The 20,516-nt window shown below is 53.8% G+C and overlaps 1 protein-coding gene across 4 annotated transcripts in view; it reads left to right on the top strand.

Moving 5' to 3' along the window:
- LOC126933430 (pygopus homolog 2) overlaps positions 1 to 20,516 on the top strand; it is an 88,858-nt gene that overhangs the window by 48,071 nt on the left and 20,271 nt on the right. The window contains exons 1-12 of one of the 4 annotated variants that reach the window (XM_050753150.1): positions 5,190 to 5,211; positions 7,480 to 7,566; positions 7,658 to 7,785; positions 9,309 to 9,435; positions 9,693 to 9,757; positions 9,831 to 9,996; positions 12,648 to 12,881; positions 13,009 to 13,032; positions 13,302 to 13,384; positions 13,478 to 13,609; positions 14,245 to 15,473; positions 15,933 to 16,989. The exons of 1 other annotated variant lie outside the window; for it this stretch is intronic. In XM_050753150.1, coding sequence (XP_050609107.1) covers positions 7,765 to 7,785; positions 9,309 to 9,435; positions 9,693 to 9,757; positions 9,831 to 9,996; positions 12,648 to 12,881; positions 13,009 to 13,032; positions 13,302 to 13,384; positions 13,478 to 13,609; positions 14,245 to 15,473; positions 15,933 to 16,035 — 2,184 coding nt within the window. In that variant the 5' untranslated portion in view covers positions 5,190 to 5,211; positions 7,480 to 7,566; positions 7,658 to 7,764 and the 3' untranslated portion in view covers positions 16,036 to 16,989. Of the gene's footprint in view, positions 1 to 283; positions 334 to 1,450; positions 4,254 to 4,981; positions 5,212 to 7,479; positions 7,567 to 7,657; positions 7,786 to 9,308; positions 9,436 to 9,692; positions 9,758 to 9,830; positions 9,997 to 12,647; positions 12,882 to 13,008; positions 13,033 to 13,301; positions 13,385 to 13,477; positions 13,610 to 14,244; positions 15,474 to 15,932; positions 16,990 to 20,516 lie in introns of those variants that run through there. 2 more of the 4 variants (XM_050753145.1, XM_050753158.1) reach the window with 2 other exon arrangements.

Here is a 20,516-nt window from a genome sequence, read left to right as displayed (position 1 = left end):
GTCACACATTGAGGACGCTAGAGTTTGGAGCCACATGGAATTCAGTAGTCACTTGGAGCTTGAGGATATCGAAAGATGGGATATCTCTCATTTAAAGGAAGACATAGCTGAGAGTATGATCATCTTCACGATCTATTTTTCATATTGCACCCCTTGTTAGCATTTGTTGAATAAGCAAGTATGTATTGACGTTAAAGGAGTTCCTCAGAGCATGGCTGAGAGAAAAGAGGTTGGGGAAACCTCAGGGAAACTTGTCTGCGTCTTCCTTTTGCCGCTCTTCCAGGTCTGCAAATGAAGAGCCCAGAAAAGAAGCGAAGGAAGTCAAATACTCAGGTGAATGGTGGTTGGTGGTGGGGGTAGTTCCCGGCAGCCCCTTGGCGGCACACTGTCTACTCTGCCATTCCAGTATCTGTTTGTATCTTGCATCAGCTGCAGGGAGGAGAGAGAAAACTGGCTTTCTTGCTTTGTTTCTTGTTCTTTCCCTGAACCTTATAACAAATTTAGGGGAAAGTATTCTCTCCTTAGAGATGATTCGACCAAAGTTCTTACCACGCAGGGTTCCAGTCTCCTCCATGTTTCCTGTCCTGGTTTCCTCATGATAACGTAACACCTTCCACTTACTGAGCCTTTTTTTAGTGCCAGGGATTGTGCTAACATGCTTTAACAGTTTGGGGGAGATAGGCATTATCCCTATTTTACGACGAGAAATCTGGGGGTTAAAAATGTTAATACGTGCTCCACAGTCTTGAGGTTGTTTTTCACGGTCAGACCTGGGATTCCATTCTAGTTCTGCCCGTTTTTAAAACACAGTTACTGCACTATGCTGGTTCCACTCTCCACCCTCTTTCTCTTGGTTTTTTTTTTTTTTTTTTTTTTTTTGTAGTAACAGAGTCTTGCTGTGTTGCCTAGGCTGGGCTCAAACTCCTGGGCTCAAGGGATCCTCCTGCCTCGGCTTCCCAAAGTGTTAGCATTACAGGTGTGAACCACTGTGCCCGGCCTGTGGTCCATATATTTTTTTATTTTTTATTTTTTTTGAGACGGAGTTTTGCTCTGTCGCCCAGGCTGGAGTGCAGTGGCGCGATCTCGGCTCACTGCAAGCTCTGCCTCCCAGGATCACACCATTCCCCTGCCTCAGCTTCCCGAGTAGCTGGTACTACAGGTGCCCACCAACACACCTGGCTAAATTTTTTGTATTTTTGGTAGGGACGGGGTTTCACCGTATTAGCTAGGATGGTCTTAATCTCCTGACCTTGTGATCTGCCCGCCTCGACCTCCCAAAGTGCTGGGATTACAGGCGTGAGCCACTGTGCCTGGCCTGTGGTCCATATTGATTTTAGGCCTGAGCTGCCCAGTATCAGCCTCCAAAATGTGTATTGTGTTGGTAGTGCTCTCTTGGTTTAGTTCTGTGTTTCCCTCCATGACCCTCTTTCCCTCAACTGTTTCTCACTAGGGCCCTGCATACTCACATCTGACGGAGTTTGCACCACCCCCGACTCCCATGGTGGATCACCTGGTTGCATCCAACCCTTTTGAAGATGACTTCGGAGCCCCCAAGGTGGGGGGTGCAGCCCCTCCATTCCTTGGCAGTCCTGTGCCCTTTGGAGGCTTCCGTGTGCAGGGGGGCATGGCGGGCCAGGTACCCCCAGGCTATGGCACTGGAGTTGGAGGGGGCCCCCAGCCACTTCGTCGACAGCCACCCCCCTTCCCTCCCAATCCTATGGGCCCTGCTTTCAACATGCCCCCCCAGGGCCCTGGCTACCCACCCCCAGGCAACATGAATTTTCCCAGCCAACCCTTCAACCAGCCTCTAGGTCAAAACTTTAGTCCTCCCAGCGGGCAGATGATGCCGGGCCCAGTTGGGGGATTTGGTCCCATGATCTCACCCACCATGGGACAGCCTCCCAGAGCAGAGTTGGGCCCACCTTCTCTGTCCCAACGATTTGCTCAGCCAGGGGCTCCTTTTGGCCCTTCTCTCCAGAGACCTGGTCAGGGGCTTCCCAGCCTGCCACCTAACACAAGTCCCTTTCCTGGTCCGGACCCTGGCTTTCCTGGCCCTGGTGGTGAGGATGGGGGGAAGCCCTTGAATCCACCTGCCCCTACTGCTTTTCCCCAGGAACCCCACTCAGGCTCCCCAGCTGCTGCTGTTAATGGGAACCAGCCCAGTTTCCCCCCAAACAGTAGTGGGCGGGGTGGGGGCACTCCAGATGCCAACAGCTTGGCACCCCCTGGCAAGGCAGGTGGGGGCTCTGGGCCCCAGCCTCCCCCAGGCTTGGTGTACCCATGTGGTGCCTGTCGGAGTGAGGTGAATGATGACCAGGATGCCATTCTGTGTGAGGCTTCCTGCCAGAAGTGGTTCCACCGTGAGTGCACAGGCATGACTGAGAGCGCCTATGGGCTACTGACCACTGAAGCTTCTGCCGTCTGGGCCTGCGATCTCTGCCTCAAGACCAAGGAGATCCAGTCTGTCTACATCCGCGAGGGCATGGGGCAGCTGGTGGCTGCTAACGATGGGTGATGCTGGCGAAGTGGCCCAGGGAAGTGCACATGTCTCTCCCTGCTCTTCCAGGGTGATTTTTTTGATGTCTGGCTCTTGGTCCTTGTTTCCACTGGTTTTCCATCCCCATGGGGCAGAAACAGTTGCTCCTGGGAGCAGAAAAGGAATTGAGGTGGGCAGGCAGAAGAGCCTGGATTGCTCACTTTTTTGGGAAGCTTACATGTTGAGATCTACAGAGATCCAGGAAACCAAAGCCCTGCTGAGCAGAGCCATTTTGTGGCTATTTCTGGAGGCCCAGGAGTGTGGCTGCAAGAGAAGAGGGGCTGGAGGAAGATCCGGAGGGCAGGGGTGTTCCCTCTGCTGATGATGGATGCCCCTAACACCTGTGCCTAACACCCCTACCGAGCCCCACAGCTCCAGCCTTAGTTTTTGGAGTCAAGTGTTAAAGGTTTCTGGCCAGAGGAATTGGGGTCTTGCCATCCCTGCAATAGCCCTTTTATGGGCTCTGGGAGACAGCTTTAGGGAATAAATGGGGGTTTTCCCCTTTTTCTACCCACTCCTTTGCTTCTTCCAAGGCTTACCCAACCCCTCCCCTCTCAGAGAACCAAATAGCCTGAAGAAGCAGGAGAGTCCCTGGTTATGGCAGTTTCTTGGTGATTGGGGCTTCAAGACAGTAGGTGAGAGATGCTGTCAGGACATACCTTCCTCATACCAAAGTCACTGGTCCTTTCTCAGCCTCTCTTATGCTTTTCTCCTAATGACCATATTTTTGCCAAAAATTGGGATATGTTATCTGACAGACCAGAATATTTGAAGTTTGGGCTGTCCTGAAAGTCTGGATTTTGGTGGTACCCTCCTCCCCCAGCCCATCTGTTGCACATTATACTCCGTGTGTTCTTCAACTTTCGGTGCCCTTATTCCCCTGCCTTCCTGGCTTGATTGAAGGAAAGCTTGAAAAGGCGCAGAGCCCTTATACCTCATTTCTTCCCTGATAAAAGGATCCAGGTGAGGTCCTGTCACAGCCTGTGGGTAGGGGATGTGGCGGGATCCTCATTGCCATGGTACTCAAAGGCAGAAGAGCCTGGAGTTTGTTGCTTCTCTGCTATTCTTTCATATCTTGGGCCTGGTGATTAGCAATTCTCATTCCTCTCAGCCAAAGGCCTGCACTGGGTTTTATTTGTCCTTTTTTATTTTTTAAGCACTGCCTGCCAGAGACGGGCCTGGGGCCTGACGAGGACCTTAGCGCTGCTCATTCTCCTTTTTGGTTCATGCACACATTCCTCTGTGCGTGGGGAAAGCAGGCCCTCCTCAGAGAAGTCAGGGGTTCCCCGGCTCGAGGTATAGTGGCAAAGACCTAGTGGTCCCCTACCCCCACATCTCTCAGTTCCTGGCATGAGGAGAGAAGACCTTGCTCTGGTGGAGCTGACAACCTTTGAGGCTGGGAGGAGAGAGCAGCCTCTGGGCATCGTTCCCAGTGTCCCCCACACTAAAACGGTGTAGATGGCAACCCCCCCCGCCCGCCACCCGGCTGCTCACCTCTTGTGTTTGTGGTTCTGTTTGCCCCATTTATCTGTTGCTATTTTTGTGTTGTCTTCCCCCGCTCCGCATTTTGTAAAATGGCTCCTGGGGGAGTGTCTTTGCTGGATCTGCTCCCTCTCGCCCTCTCACTCCACTACTTTTTGGAAGAAAGTGATGGCAGAATGCGGTGGTGGTGGGGGGTCTTTTGTACTGTTGGATTAATAAAATGACTAAAATCCCAGACAAGGACTCCTTGCTGTTGCTGTGTGAAAAGGCTGGAATGAGCCACTGTCACTGCTGGGTAGGGTGCTTAGGGGTTGAGGATATGTATACTCCCCAGGGTCCCTGGGAGTGGGAATGGCAGATCTGGCCCCTGAACTGACCCTGGTATAAGCTGCTGAGCCAAGGGAGGCCTGTGTTTCCCCGCCCATCCCCCTGTGTCTCAGCTGTGAGAAACTGAGTTTCCTTTCTGAGCATATTCCTGGTCCAGGCCTGGAGCCAGGAGGATTTGGCACCAAAGCCTCTGGAAGACAAGTGCTTGAGCTCTTCTGGGTTTAGCACCCCACCCACCTCCCAGTTGTTTGGGTTAGGGAGCAAGTGTAGCTCTAAGGGTGAGGGGACGGGCTACTCCTGTTACAGCAAATTTCATTTTGGGATGTTTTTCAGATCGTTCCCGTCCCCCAACAGTTCTTTTAAAAGTAGCCATGGCATCTTTTAAGCAGTCTGTGCTGGAGCAGATTGGGGAGAACGGCAGGAGGGCTATTTCCACACCCTGGATTTGCGACCTGTCTCTCTCCCCTCCCCCATCTCACAGCTGTCTCTGTCTGTCCGGGGACCAACCTGGCCCCTTCGTCATCTCAGAAGACTGCACCCTCTGCCTTTCTCTCAGTTTGTGGGGGAGGGGGTTCCCTCTAGAAACTGTTTAGACACTGGGAAAGAAGGGCAGGAAACTCAGGATACAGTTAGCTGAGACCTCGGTCGTCCACCCGGTAAGCTCAAGTTTAGGGGCCCTGTCGCTAGACCTCCCTTCCCCTCCCCTGACTCTCAAGTCCTTCTCTTATTGGCCAAAAGTTTCCGCCCCCTTGGGGATGTTGACTTTTCATTGGTCAGTTTCTGGTCACATGATTCTCTTCTCGGGCTGCAAACGAAGGGAAGCCAGCAACAAGTTAAGCTGAAGACCGAAGCAAGAGCTGGGTCAGGTAATGCCTTAGCTGGGAAGGGGTCCACAGATTCCCTGTGACGGGGGTGGAATAAGGAAAAGGGAAGGCGGAACTAATCTAGAAGGAATGAGCTGCTTTTGATTTCCGGGTTGGGGGAGGAGGGCCAGGTGCCGACACTAACAAAACAGGAACCCCAGGCAAGTGGCCCTAGATCCTTTGCTTTAGAGGTTTGGAGGCGCAACTGTTAGAAGAGTTTAAATTAACTAGAGACGAGACTTCCTAGCTTTGTACTGAGTGGGAGAGCTCCCCCTTTAGCTGTTTTTTAGAAATAGCAGAAGTCTCTGTCATAATCCTTACAGGAGGTGTTTGTTGAATCCTGCCTGAATGAAAAGAAGGGGGTGGGGGGAGGGAGTGGAGGTGGGTTTTCTTCCAGAAGGTCGATGAAAAGAAAAAGATCTGGAAACACAGCAGGGAAGGGTGGAGATTAGACAGCAGAAGGAACTTCCTAATAAGGCAGTGAGATGCTGGCTTGGGAGAAGAGGGGTACTTTTTTGAATCCTGGGTTAACCTAACCAAGAGAGAGATATCAGGGTTTGGGACCCAGAGTATAGGAGCTTCAGAGTGTCTCCTATTTGGGTCTTATAAGTATTTGTTTTGTTGACCCAAATACCTTTGCTGGTTTCCATGGAGACAGTGGGTCTGACATCACTGTGGTTGCCATGGTGCCTGGTTCTAGAGGACCTGAGCAGGCTGTACACACAGCTATGGATAAACAGGGACTTCAGCCCAAGCTGCTGCCACTTCCTTCCTGCCACCACCTGTTAACAGTCAGCAACTGGGGATGGGGAGATGATGACAACGGCGGGGGCGGAGCCACAAGCGGAAGGCTGAACAGCCATGGCTCTATGGATACTTAGAGATGCATGCCAGGGTGTCCTTTTGGACTTGGTACAGGGAAGTCATTACAGCCATTTTCCTGTCTCTGTGTGGGATGGGTGCATGTGTCTGGGAGGATGGGCATTGGGAAAGACCTATCCAGGACTTGGATCTTGACTGGCAGGAGCCACAGGAGGTTATTTAGGGCACCACGTGGGACTTGAAAACAGCTCAAACAGAAGGGGATAATGTGGTTGGTTTCGAAGGTAGAACTGCCGTACTGTCCCAGCCTCACTTCCCTTTTCCTGAGTTTCCTTATAAAGTGCTGGGGAAGCAGTCATTTATCCTCTTCTGAAGGATCACAATCCAGTACTCTTGAGAGGTCAGCTCATCTATCCTTCCACCTTTATGCCTGGTCCCAACAGGAGCTGCCTGAGGGAACTGTCTTAGCCTTGGATGAAGGGGCGGATCCCTCTCTTCTTACTCTGCTTTGTGTCAGTCAGGCTTTGGAAACTGGAGTGATTCCCTCCCCTGTCCCTGTCAAGTCAGAGCAGATTAACGAGGTGCGGGACCATAGCCCTGATTTTTGTCTATCTTTTGCAAGCTATAAAGTGGTGTATATATACATGATAGTTGCCATAAATCCATTTTCCCAGTCACCTTCAAGTTCCCTAACACCAAACTCTGGCGATTACTAAGAAGGTAAACAGAATTTATGATGGAGCTGAGAGTGATGAGGAGACTTATAAAAGGTGCATCCAGGTGGATCTAAGCTATGCCAGTGGTTCTCAACCCTGGGTGCGCATGAGAATCATTTGAGAGGTTTTTAAAAAGACCCACGCCTGGGCCTACACCCCAACTCAATTGAATCAAAATCTTAGGTGATTCCAATGTGCAACCAAGATTGAGAACCATTGAACTAGACCATACCAAAGACTTATGCTGGGCAAGTGGTGGGACATTTAGGGCTGAAAGGCCATCAAGTCTTCCTTTGCAGGTCCTGGGGGAGAAGGTAGTGATTGTGTAGGTACCTGGTGTTGGGAAGGGAGGGCAAGGCTTCTTATTGGCAAGTTAAGTCTGTCAACCTTGCTGGGCTTAATCTTCCCTGACTAAAATGTCAGGGGGCTGGACTGGAATTCCCCAGAGCCTTTCCAGCCTGTGCTACTTTGACCTTTCAAGGTCAGTTCAGTTTTCCAAGGCCCTGTTGGTCCCTGGAAGAGGCTGGCTTCTCTGTGGCTGTTGGCAGATTCTGATTTGCAAGGCAAATACTGCTTAGAAGAGTTGGGGTATCAGGGAGAGAAGGACTGGAACCAGGCTTGGTTCTGGAGGCTGCTGCCCAGCACTTGAACCTTGGAACCCAGCCAAGGCTGCTTTCTGCATCCTGCCCCTCCTGAAAGGAGCACCCATCCTTAAGAGAGCTTTCTTCTGCAGGTGGCAGCCACAGCAGCCTCAGGGACCTCAGCAACTATGGCCTCCTGCCCAGACTCTGATAATAGCTGGGTGCTTGCTGGCTCCGAGGTATGAAGAGCAGGCCTGGGAACCATGGGGGCAGGCTTGGGGGGTGTTTCTGCAGTGCTGGGCTTCTTTCTTGGTGGGTCCTTTTCCTTAGTCCTGATGGTCACCTGCATCACTTCCTGCTGGCTGTTAGAGGAACTCCAGTAGCAGGAAGGAGGAGATCGGGCCCCAGGGCTCAAGTGTTGGCACTTGGACCATGCTATGAAAGAAGGGACCAGTTCGGTAAGCTGAGACAAGTAGGGAGGGATTTCGAATGGAGAGACCAATGTGAACAAAGGTCCCGAGGCGATAGTGGGGAAAGCCATGCTGGGGGAGACTGTGGGACACCCATGGGTGATGTGGAGACGTGGGTTGGAGCCAGTGTTGGAGTGAGGTTGGGGGCAGAACCTCGGAACCCCTGGAAGAGACCTGAAGGGCCTGGCTGAGGCCTTCAGGCCTCATCCTGATGGGAAATCAATGTGGGGCTTTGGGTTAGAGGGATCAGGACAATCATTGTCTTGGGCAGAGGGTGAAGCCACTGTGCAGCCTGGGTGGGAACAGGGAGAGAGTGTTTTGAAGACCCCCTGCAGCAGTCCAGGTAGCAGCTGGTGGGGCAGAAGCCCACTGAGGAGGGAGAAGGGGGCTGGTAGGATGGGGAACTGAGTGGCTAGAGAAGGGATGGCAAAAATTTGTCAAAGGCATCTCTGAGAGTTCCAAGACCTTGCGACTTTGTATATTAGAGCCACCAGGAGGGGAGGAGGGGAGGAGCTCGGTTTCAATATGTTGAGTTTGAGGTGCTCTTGAGGAACCCAGCTGGGAGTAAGGAGTTGACCTTGGGGATGATGCTGGAGCAAGATACATGGATTGGGACTCGCTGGCAGAGGGAAGGCAGGTATGAGCAGATGGGCACCAGGCTCTCAGAGCCCTGGCCTCCTGTTGAGGTGTCTTTGTTGACAGCTGGGGGACCTTGGGCATGCCATGTCACCTCTCTGTCCTCTCCTGTAAAATGGGGGTCATGATTTTTGCCTTATAGGAGGGACCATGAGAATAAAAATGTTTTGAAAATGGCAAAGACACAAGTAAGATGAAGCATTATTCTCAAAGGGATAGTTGGAGCCACGGGGCAGGTGGCAGGCCAGGGCCCTGCGGAAGGGGAGTAGGCAGAGGGAGGAGGCCAAGGCTGTGTGGCCAGGGCTGAATGTTCAGGGAGAGCACCCTGGAGACAGGCTGTCTGTGGTTGGGGTGGGTTGGGCTTCTGTGAGCAGCTGCTGGGTGTCGGGGGAGTGTCAGGGGCCAGTGGGAAAGGCCAGAAAGGCTTAGGAGATGTAAGTAGTTGTCCAGTTGAGAGGGCAGCTGCAGTGACACCCCGGGAGGCATAACTGTGACCCGTGGGCACCCAGGGAACTTTGTTCTCTTACCTTCCTCCTACCCTTAATATTATAATATCTGTGTTGTTCATCTGTGGGGAAGGAAGTGCTACTGATCTTGAGGGGAGGGAAATCTAGGCTGTAGCTCACCTCCTGGCGGTGGGGCACCGGGTTTGTGCTGCATCCCGTGCCTTGGTGTGGTGGTGCTTCTCTGTGTAGCGGAAACCTGGCCCCTGAAAGTTCCTCCTCACAGTGAGTGAGGCTGGGGAATGGCCAAGCACTTGGTGCTGCCCGGAGCCCCTTTTCGGGCCGGCTCATGACTGAACATATGTGTTTCTGGGATGTGGGCTGGGGCCCCATTCTTGGGTGCAGCCCTTCTCCTTGCACTTCTCCTCCCAGAGCCTACCCGTGGAGACGCTGGGCCCGGCATCTAGGATGGACCCAGAATCTGAGAGAGCCCTGCAGGCCCCTCACAGCCCCTCCAAGGCAGATGGGGAAGAATTAGCTGGGACCATGGATGGAGAAGGTACCAGGCCCTGCTTAGGATGTGGCTTACCAGACAAAGCTATTCTCCATATTTTGGGGTTTCCCAGTTTCCTCAGAGAAAGGGAGGCTGGTTCGTTTTAGTTTCTCCATTAATCTCAGTTGACAAACTCCTTTTCTCATTCCATCTGGCTTTTTCCTGCCCTTTCCAACCTGGTAGGGGCCCGTGGGAGACAAGAGGACTGCATAGCAAATTCAGCTGGGGCAGCGGGTTTTTCTGGGCCTTTTCTCCTACCACAGGGACACTCTTCCAGACTGAAAGCCCTCAGTCTGGCAGCATTCTAACAGAGGAGGCTGAGGTCAAGGTGAGGAGCTTCCCTGTGGGAAGGAAGGGAGGTGGGGAGGGCTAGCAGCTGCTCACTGCTGCATCTGCGTTAGGACACCCTGGAAGATGATGTTTGTGGTGTGGAGTCTCCTGGTCCCGGAGACACAGTAGTCCAGGGAGACCTGCAGGAGACCACCGTGGTGACAGGCCTGGGACCAGACACACAGGACCTGGAAGGCCAGAGCCCTCCGCAGAACCTGCCTTCAACCCCCAAAGCAGGTGAGAGTCCTCCTTGTCTCTCCTGTCACTCTCCTTCTAGAAGGTATGGGAGAGGGATCAGCCATCACTACTGAGGACATGCTCTGGTCCAGGCCCTGGGGCTGAGCACCTTGGTGCTCTCCTTTCTCACCACTACCCCTGGGACATTGAGGCCCAGAAAGGTTGAATGACTTGACCAAGGTCACACTGCTGGTAAGGGGCAGGGCCCACATCTGGTTGGCTCTTTCCTCTCTGCCATGGGGGCCTCCTCTTTTCTTGCCTCCAGAATTCAACCCTCATTTCTGGAGTCCCTTCCTTGTGCTGGCCCTGGGCCTGGGCAGAGGGAAGATGAGTGGTTACCGCCTATGTAAGCGGCAGATCAGACTGAGCCAAGGTGCATATCAGACCTAAGAGAAGTACAGAAATATAATTAAGGTACTCCCAAAGGAGGGAGAGGCCATTCAGTCAGGAGACTGGTTGAGAGCAAGGGAGAGGCTGGGACAGTGAGAGGTGACATTTGAGTGGAGCCCTGAGCGCAGAGTAGGCTTTTGGTACGTAGGGCAGGGGAAAGAGATTATTTTAGGCCAAGGCTGCAGCATCAGCAAAGGAGTGGGGACCACTTGTCTTGTGCTAAGGAGCTCTGTTCCAGGCTTGTGGCAGAGGAGTGTAGGAATTGGTCCCTGTTGAGTGACAGGATGGAGGGCCTGGGGGTCATTTAGGAGGCAACTGCACTGGTCAGGAAAAGATGATGCAGACCTGGGCCGGGCACGATGGCTTGCACCTATAATCCCAGGGCTTTGGGAGGCTGAGATAGGAGGATTGCTTGAGCCCAGGAATTCAAGACTGCAGTGAGCCATGGTCATCCCACTGCACTCTAGCCTGGGCAACAAAGCGAGACCCTGTCTCTAAAGAAAATAAAAATTGGCCGGGTGCGGTGGCTCATGCCTGTAATCCCAGCACTTTGGGAGGCCGAGGCGGGTGGATCACAAGGTCAGGAGTTCGAGACCAGCCTGGCCAAGATGGTGAAACTCCGTCTCTACTAAAAATAAAAAATTAGCCGGGCATGGTGGCATGCGTCTGTAGTCCCAGCTACTCGAGAAGCTGAGGCAGGAGAATCCCTTGAACCCGGAAGGTGGAGGTTGCAGTGAGCCGAGATCGCGCCACTGCACTCTAGCCTGGGTGACAGAGAGAGACTCAAAAAAAAAAAAAAAAAAAAAAAAAAAGAAAAATAGGCGGCTGGGTGTGGTGGCTCACGCCTGTAGTCCCAACACTTTGAGAGGCCAAGGTGGGTGGATCACCTGAGGTCAGAAGTTTGAGACCAGCCTGGGCAACATGGTGAAATCCCATCTCTACTAAAAATACAGAAATTAGCCAGGTGTGGTGGTGCACGCCTGTAGTCCCAACTACTTCCCAGCTACCTGGGAAGCTGAGGCAGGAGAATCGCTTGAACCTGGGAGGTGGGGGTTGCAGTGAGCCAAGATCATGCCGCTGCACTCCAGCCTGGGTGACAGAGGTAGACTCTGCCTCAAAAAATAAAATAAAATGTAAATAAATAAATAAAATAGAATAAATAAAAATAGGCTGGGTGTGGTGGCTCACACCTGTAATCATCGCAGTTTGGGAGGCTGAGGCAGGTGGATCACTTGAGCTCAGCCTGGGAACCATGGCAAAACCCCATCTTTACAAAAAAATACAAAAAAAAAAAAAAATTAGCCGGGCGTAAAGATGCATGCCTATAGTCCCAGCTACTCGGGAGGCTGAGGTGGGAGGATCACTTGAGCCTGGGAGGCAGAGGTTACGGTGAGTTGTGATCGCGCCACTGCACTCCAATCTGGGCGACAGAGCCAGACCCTGTCTCAAAAAATAAAAATAAATAAAAATTAAAAAATATTAAAAAAAAAAAAAAAGAAAGAAGATGCAGACCTGAACTAACGCAGGTACAGTGTGGGTTGTGAACAGGGGTGGACTGTCAAGATGTTTCAGTGTAGAACTGTGAAATTGGATGTGAGGTGGAAAGGGAGGGCTTAGGTTAGCTAGGTGGTGGCAGCGGTGCCTTCCCCTGAATTGGGAAAACACTAGCAAAGAACCAGTTTGCAGGGCAGCGTGTTGAATGTTTGGTCCCAGAGGGAGTGGCCAGTAGGCAGTCAGACATACAGGCTTGGAGCTCTGGGATGTCAAGTCAGGAGTTACACGCTAAGGACTCATTGCTGAAGCGGGGTGTCAGTGGTGGTGAGAGAGTTGTGACTATGTGTACAGTGAGAAGAGCAGAGAACCTGAAATGGTGCTAGGGAGACCACCGACTTTAGGATCAGGGAAGAGCCAGGGAGGGAGAATGGGAAGGAGTGGCCAGAGAGTTTGGAGGGGACCCAGGAGGATGGTAATAGCTGCGGAGGTTTGATGCACGGCACACACTGAGGAAGGAGGATACTTTCAGGATGAAAATGGCTTTTATAGCTTGTAGATTGACAGCACTGGTCTCCTGCCTCCAGACTGGGCAGGGGCAGTCATCAGTGCCTAGGCAGAAGTGGGCAAGTGGGCAGGGTCTTCATGTGCCCCTCTCTGGGGTCAGGGCTGAGGACCTCCCTCCCTGTGCGTTCGTCTGCTTCCCCCTCTCCCTGTGTCTTCCCGTCTCTCCAGTCACCTCACTGCCCTGTCCCTGTTCTTTCCCCTAGCTTGGATCAGAGAGGAGGGCCGCTGCTCCAGCAGTGAGGATGACACCGACGTGGACGTGGAGGGTCTGCGGAGACGGCGGGGCCGGGAGGCCGGCGCACCTCAGCCCGTGGCGCCCCTGGCTGTGGAGACCCAGGCCGGGGGGGAGGGTGCAGGCGGGGAGCTGGGCATCTCCCTCAACATGTGCCTCCTCGGGGCCCTGGTTCTGCTGGGCCTGGGGGTCCTCCTCTTCTCGGGTGAGTGGTACCTCTGAGGCTGGGGCTTTGGGCTTCCGCACCTGCCTGCCCTCCTGCCATGTTCTCACCTTATTTCACCTCACCCCTCCCTGAGGGCCTCATCAGACTCCTCTGTCTCTATCCTTAGGTGGCCTCTCAGAGTCTGAGACTGGTGAGTAGGGAGGGGCCTGGCCTGTGCTGGGAGGTTTTGTGTGTTCTTTGGTTCTCTGGGTCAGGAGTAGGGGTGATGGGGGCTCACATTTATTTCTCAGTTAGTGGCCTTGTCAGCTGTTCAGGGTGCCCCTTGGCTCTTTACCTCACCAGACCTCTCAGCCACAGGATGGGTCCTGAACAGGAGTGGTGACTGTGTGAATGGGAGGGTGTGGGGAGAATGGGCTCTGTGTGCCTCAGGACCAGTTTCAGGACTTCCCTTTCCCACAGGGCCCATGGAGGAAGTGGAGCTGCAGGTCCTCCCGGACACTGGGTCAGACCCTGAGCTGCTGGATGCTGTGGGGGACAGGCAGGTATGTGTGAATATCTCCAGAGGCAGGTGGGGCCTGGCTGGGGAGAACCTGGGCTGTGGGGTAGCATGGCATAACAGGCTCTTCTGCCCTCAGGATGGGCTAAGGGAACAGCTGCAGTCCTCAGTGCCTCCTGACCGTGTCCCCAGCCTGCAGAACATGGGTCTTCTGCTGGACAAGCTGGCCAAGGAGAACCAGGACATCCGGCTACTGCAGGCCCAGCTGCAGGTGGGCATAGGCAGGAGGGGCTGGGCTAGGGTAACCCACCTAGGCCAGGTGTCTGTCCTAGCATTCTCCCCCAAAAGGAATGTTTCCTATTTACCCACACATCCTGACCCTCCCCTCTCCCACTATAGTCAGGGCATTTTCCCAGTTCGGGTTCACATCCCTTGTGCTAAGGTTTGGTCCAGGGCTGGCATACCTGTTCCACATGGTACGTGAAACATACATGGTATCACCTGTGATTGACTGGTGTAGTCTGCCTGGAGCACTGTGTGGAAAAGGATTTAAAGAACATGCCAAGTGCCATGATCAGTTAACACTGTTCCAGGTATAGGAAGTGGAAACAAAACCGTGAGAGCCACACATTGGCTATCCTTAGGTGAATCTAGGAAGTGTGTGCTTATATAAAGACATATATACATATATATGTGCCGAGACCCAAGATGGAATTTGGGGATCCCTGTGTCTCATTCATGATGGAGATGGGGTAGAGGATGAAAACCAAATCCTCTGGGTGTTCCAGGCCATAAAAGGGGCTCAGGCTACTGCCCGCTATAATGGAATGGAATTGGGGTAGAAAGCATTGGGGCTATCCTGACAAGAACTCTTTGTGACTTCCTTCATCCCAAACCATATTCCAGGCCCAGAAGGAAGAGCTTCAGAGCCTGATGCACCAGCCCAAAGGGCTAGAGGAGGAGAACGCCCAGCTCCGGGGCGCTCTGCAGCAGGGCGAAGCCTTCCAGCGGGCTCTGGAGTCAGAGCTGCAGCAGCTGCGGGCCCGGCTCCAGGGGCTGGAGGCCGACTGTGTCCGGGGCATGGATGGAGTGTGCCTCAGTGGGGGTAGAGGCCCACAGGGTGACAAGGCCATCAAGGAGCAAGGCCCCAGGGAGCAGGAGCCAGAACTCAGCTTCCTGAAGCAGAAGGAACAGCTGGAGGCTGAGGCACAGGCATTAAGGCAAGAGTTGGAGAGGCAGCGACGGCTGCTGGGGTCTGTACAGCAGGACCTGGAGAGGAGCTTGAAGGATGCCGGCCATGGGGACCCAGCTCACGCTGGCTTGGCTGAGCTGGGTCACAGATTGGCCCAGAAACTGCAGAGCCTGGAGAACTGGGGCCAGGACCCTGGGGTCTCTGCCAATGCCTCAGAGGCCTGGCACCAGAAACCCCACTTCCAGAATTCCAGGGAGTGGAGTGGAAAGGAAAAGTGGTGGGATGGGCAGAGGGACCGGAAAGCTGAGCACTGGAACCATAAGAAGGAAGAATCTGGCCGGGAACGGAAGAAGAATAGGGGAGGTCAGGAGGACAGGGAGCTGGCAGGAAGGTGGAAGGAGGGCAGGCCAAGGGTAGAGTGGGGGAGCAAGAAGGAGGGCAAGCGACAGGGCCTGAAGGAACCCCCAAGGAAAAGTGGTAGCTTCCACTCCTCTGGAGAAAAGCAGAAGCAACCTCGGTGGAGGGAAGGGGCTAAGGACAGCCATGACCCCCTGCCATCCTGGGCAGAGCTGTTGAGGCCCAAGTACCGGGCACCCCAGGGCTGCTCAGGTGTGGCTGAGTGTGCCCGGCAGGAGGGCCTGACTTTCTTCGGCACAGAGCTAGCCCCAGTGCGGCAACAGGAGCTGGCCTCTCTGCTAAGAACATACCTGGCACGGCTGCCCTGGGCTGGGCAGCTGACCAAGGAGCTACCCCTCTCGCCTGCTTTCTTTGGTGAGGACGGCATCTTCCGTCATGACCGCCTCCGCTTCCGGGATTTTGTGGATGCCCTGGAGGACAGCTTGGAGGAGGTGGCTGTGCAACAGACAGGTGATGATGATGAAGTAGATGACTTTGAGGACTTCATCTTCAGCCACTTCTTTGGAGACAAAGCACTGAAGAAGAGGTGGGCAGCTGTAGGGGAATTGGGTTGGGTGGGACAGAGGCAGTTGGGAGGATGTGAAGAGCAAGGGTCATTAGTTTGAGGATGTATCCCTACTTTTGGTCCCCAGCTGGCTTCCCGTAGAAAAGGCATCCAGGTCCGCTTCCTTTCTTCCCTTGAGGGCAGGAAGCTGCCTATTCCTTACCCCAGAGTGGTCCTGAGCAGTCCCCTTTTGGGTGGGGGGATTCTTTCTCCTGAGTTGCCCTGCCCTACCTCTACCTGCATGGCCGAGGGGACGAGGGAGATCCCCATCTTCCTGCCTCCCTGACTGGAGCCTTCATCATGGGAGACCAGGTTTTCCCCCCAGATGCTTGGCGGTGCCTGCTCAAGTCAGCTTCACTGGGAGGAGCAGGGTCCTCTCTCCTCGGGGAACCCATTTTCATCACATAGTATTGTCCCCTAAAGGCCTTTTTCTCCCCACAGGTCAGGGAAGAAGGACAAGCACTCACAGAGCCCAAGAGCTGCGGGGCCCACGGAGGGACACAGCCATAGCCGCCACCACCACCACCACCACCACCGGGGCTGACACCCTGCCCCACGGTGAATGGCCTTGGCCTGGCCCAGCCCAAGATCCCAGCGTTATCTAACTCCTGAAGGGTAGACTCTGTCCTGGCTTGTTTGGTGTCCTCGGATATCTTTCACACAGTAGAGCAAAATCACCAGCCCTGCACTGATGTCACTTTATCTAGAAGAAGGCCTTAGCTGGACCGGTTTCCGTCTATGCAAATGTGTGCAAATACTCCAGGCCCTGGGATGTGGGCTTGTGTTTTGTCACTGTGAAGGGGGAGATGGGAGAGGAGCCTGTTTTGGGGTGGGGTGTGGGGAAGGCAATCTGATTGTGAAGCTAAAGAGCTTTCATCCTCTTGCGTGTATGTCCCCAGAGTGGGCCCCTTTGACCCACATGCTGACCGGCGCCTTGGGATTTGACTACAGTTGCTGGCTCGAGGCCTAGCACGAGGACTTTCCCTGGGGTTTTGCTGGGTTTGGAAGCAGCTGTCCCCAGGGGGTGAAGTCCCCCCTTTTTTTAACCCCTGCTTCTCTCATGGCCTTACCTCCCTATGTGAACTGTAGACTCAGGTCCCAATAAAGTGCTGTTACAGCTGTGATGCTGGGTGGTTTCTAAGCACGGGGGACACCCCACACCCTCTGCCTGAATGGATGGGTCCATCCCAGGCACTGATACTTCTCCCCTTGTCCTGTATCCCCCTTTGCCCTGTATCCCCCTTTGCCCTTGCCTTGCCCTTCCAACAAACCCTAGGCCCTTGAGAAGCTGACACTTCTCCTTTTGCTCACAGCTGCCTTGGCCGCACCCCTGGGAGATGTAGCAAATTGAGTGTGGGTTTTGGAGTCTGAGTCTCGGGCTCAAATCCAGGCTAAGTGATCTTCGGCAAGTTAATCTCTGGGAACTTTGGGTTTCTTATCCTCAAAAAAGGCAATGGAAGGGCTCGGGAAGAGATTAAATAAAGCAATGCAAGAAAAATGCCTCTCCTGTTTTGGGCACTCAAAAATTACTGCCTTCTTTAGGGAAGGGTGTGGAGGAGGGAAGAGAACCCAGGCCCAGAAGGAAGAGCTTCTGGGGCTGGGGAGGTGAGGGAGCCACTAGGTGGCACCCTGGCTCCACATTTGCTCCAGACCTTGCCTCTCCCACTACTCACTATCCCCAAAATCTCAGACCCTACCTCACTCACCCCAGGGCCTGCTCCACTGGCCAGCCCTCCCAAGATGACCAGACTCCCCTTGGCTGTTCTCTAGGAAGTCCTTCCTGAGATCTAACCTCAGTCCCTTTGGCAATACACTGGGCTTCTTGACGATCTTGGAAATACCCAGGACATACAGGGGACAGAATAATGTGGTGTGACTGCTCAGGCAGGAGGGGATGGACTACAGGTTCTAGAAGCGGCTGTAACTGATATCTGTGTTATTTAGCAAGTGAATATGTAACACTATTTAAGGGCTTAAAGGTATTAGGTCATTGAATTCATGTGTGGGTGGGACAGGGGTTAGGGCAGGCTGGGGATGGAACAAGGACCACTCATTCAGCAAACATTTATAAAGTCTATTGTGTACCAGAAACAGAGAGGCACTGTGAATACAGAGGTACCTTAAGAAGCCTAAAGTTGGGTCTGGCGCTATGGCACATGCCTGTAATCCCAGCACTTTGGGAGGCTGAGGCGGACAGATTGCCTGAGCTCAGGAGTTCGACACCAGCCTGGGCAATACGGTGAAACCCCATCTCTACTAAAAAAAAAGAAAATTAGCCGGGCCTGGTGGCAGGCGCCTTTAGTCCCAGCTACTCGGGAGGCTGAGGCAGGAGAATCACTTGAACCTGGGAGGCGGAGGTTGCAGTGAGCCAGGATCGTGCCACTGCACTCCAGCCTGGGCGACAGAGCAAGACTCTGGCTCAAAACAAAACAACAACAACAACAATAAAAAACTAAAAAAGAGAAGCCTACAGTCCAGTGGAACCTGCTTTCTGCAGCAGGAGGAACTGCAGTTAGATCTAAGGAAGAACTTCCTTTCAGGCAGAAGATCAGTGGTATGGGCTGGGGAGGCTTTAGGATTTGGTACCCAGGCCTGTGAACCACTGCTCCTCGAAGAAGCCTAGTTTTACCCTGTTCATGTTGCTCACCTTCTGTAGGTGCTTAAAATTCTTGCTGCCTGAACAGCTGCCTGGTAAAGTTGGGTTGCTGAGAGAGAGATTCAGGCTAGAAGGTAGGTAGGATTCAGTGTCCTGGGGCAGGTGGCTGGGCCTGGGAAAGGAGATGCAAACTGGCCTACTTGGGTTCCCAGAGGGTGGTGACTTTCACTGTGGCCCCTTGGGGCTTCTCGGTTTCTTTCTTTCTTTCTTTCTTTCTTTCTTTTTTTTTTTTTTTTTTTTGAGACGGAGTCTCGCTCTGTCACCCAGGCTGGAGTGCAGTGGCGCCATCTCAGCTCACTGCAAGCTCTACCTCCCGGGTTCATGCCATTCTCCTGCCTCAACCTCCCGAGTAGCTGGGACTACAGGTGCCTGCCATCATGCCAGGCTAATTTTTTGTGTTTTTAGTAGAGACGGGGTTTCACCGTGTTAATCAGGATGGTCTCGATATCCTAACCTCGTGATCCGCCCGCCTTGGCCTCCCAAAGTGCTGGGATTACAGGCATGAGCCACCGCGCCCGGCCCTCTCAGTTTCATTTTTAGGGCTCATTTCCTTCGTTTGCATAACGAACACTCAGGGAGGCTGCCAGGTTCCCCTAAGCCCCCTCCTCTTCCTTACCCACTCAGGAAGTAGATTTGCTGAGCTGGAGGTTTCTGAAGCTGCTGAATCAGAAAGAAAAAGAGAGCCACGAACCCAAGGGGTATGTTAAGGAGGGCCGGGGTGCCAGTGACATTGGCTGCTCTGATCGCCCTCTCTCTGGGATGCCCCTGGGAGGCGATTCTCACACTCATCACAGGCCACAAGGCCCTTCTCTCTAACACACCCATGCAGCACTGGTAGCGAGGAGGAGCCCAGGGTCCAGGTCTTCGGATGATCTCCTGACCATGGGTCCAGTGTATAGAGATGAGTCCAGTGAGGCTAGAGCCAGGGGACAGCATTCCCTCTTTCCCACAGGGCTTGGGGATAGCTCTGGCCTGGGAAGGGCTTGGGGGAGCCTGTGGGTAGACTCACTGGATTCCGCCACGTGTCCGTTTGGCCTCCCAGGGTTTGGGCTGGGCTTTTCCAGTTTCAGCACTTGGCATTTTTAGCACTTGGCTTTCTGCCTTTCCCTCTGGGAGCTTTCCCAGCTTGCCCAAGTAGGGCCTGCTTCCCTGAGAGCTCAGCTCAGGGGTCCTTGGGAGGAATCACTAGAGTTGGGGGTGGCCTTCTTGGGCCTTCTACTCTCAAATGGAAAAATTATATTTCCTTTGGCCAGTCCCAAAAACTCATTTCCCGATAGTCCCCAGTCTGCATTCCCCCCTCCCATCCTTGTCTCTCATTCTTCAGCCTCACCTCCTTCCCAGGCTCCTTCAGCCGCCCTTTTCCCAGTGCCCTCAGCCCAGCCTCTGCCACCCATGCCCTCTCTGGTCCTGTGCCTCCTCCAGGATCTCCCCCGTCTCCTGCTGCCTCCCCAGGTCCTCTAGGCCCCAGCCTTTCCCCATTGCCTGGCATTCATACCCATCCTGGGGTGACAGGCGGTGCAGACAGATAGGGTGAGTGGGTCATAGGTGGTGGTAGGTCACGTCATTTCCCAGCCTGACCACCCCTATTGGCTTCTGGAAGGTCAGAGACACATGCTCCTTTTGAGAGTGGCTCCCAGCCTTGTCCGGCTGGGCCCAGGGACACACACTGGACTGTCTGGCTGTTGCCATGGGAACCTCCCAGGGTTACCCTGACGCAGGAATGTCTCCTCATCCTGCCTTGTTCTGGGCCACGGATGTTCCTGGCCCCTTCACATGCTCACAGCAGGGGTCTGGTAGGGATACTGCAGGTTGCAGGGTGGGGGTGTGGAGGGCTGTTGCCTAAATCAGACAAGAGGTTCTTCCCCTCCCCGACTCAGCTGCCTGAGCCACAGAAGCCCCTTGTTAAGCACTTATCTGAGTTCCCCGTCCCACCTCTCCCAGGCCTCCCTTAAGGTGGCCACACATCTCTTTGGTAACCTTTGGCACCCAGGATAGGTGACTGCCCGCTCCCAAATGGAGAACAGTGAACCCCTTCCCTGCTTACCTGTTCTTCTGGCTGGGCCTGTTCCTGGCTCACCTGTTCCTGGGCCAGGTGGGGGCCCAGCCCAGAACTTTTCTAACCAGAGCTTTGGCCTGAGCAAGATTTGAGGTCAGAAAACCCAGAGTGTCGGTCTCCACCACTGCCCACCTGTGGGCCTTGGACAAGAGGCCTCTCCTTGCTTAAGGGCTCAGCTTTCTCATCATTGAAGTGGAGACCACAGACACTGCTCTCAGAGGCTGTCCCCAGGGTGAAATGAGTCAACTTAAGCTACATGAAAAGGCTTTGCAAGCTACAGGGCACTGAGAGCAGTTATTTTTATTTTACTTAA

This window comes from Macaca thibetana, chromosome 1, assembly GCF_024542745.1.
Source record: "Macaca thibetana thibetana isolate TM-01 chromosome 1, ASM2454274v1, whole genome shotgun sequence".
NCBI lineage: Eukaryota > Metazoa > Chordata > Mammalia > Primates > Cercopithecidae > Macaca > Macaca thibetana.
Note: the sequence above shows the minus strand (reverse complement) of the source record. Positions and strands in the feature narration are given on the sequence as shown.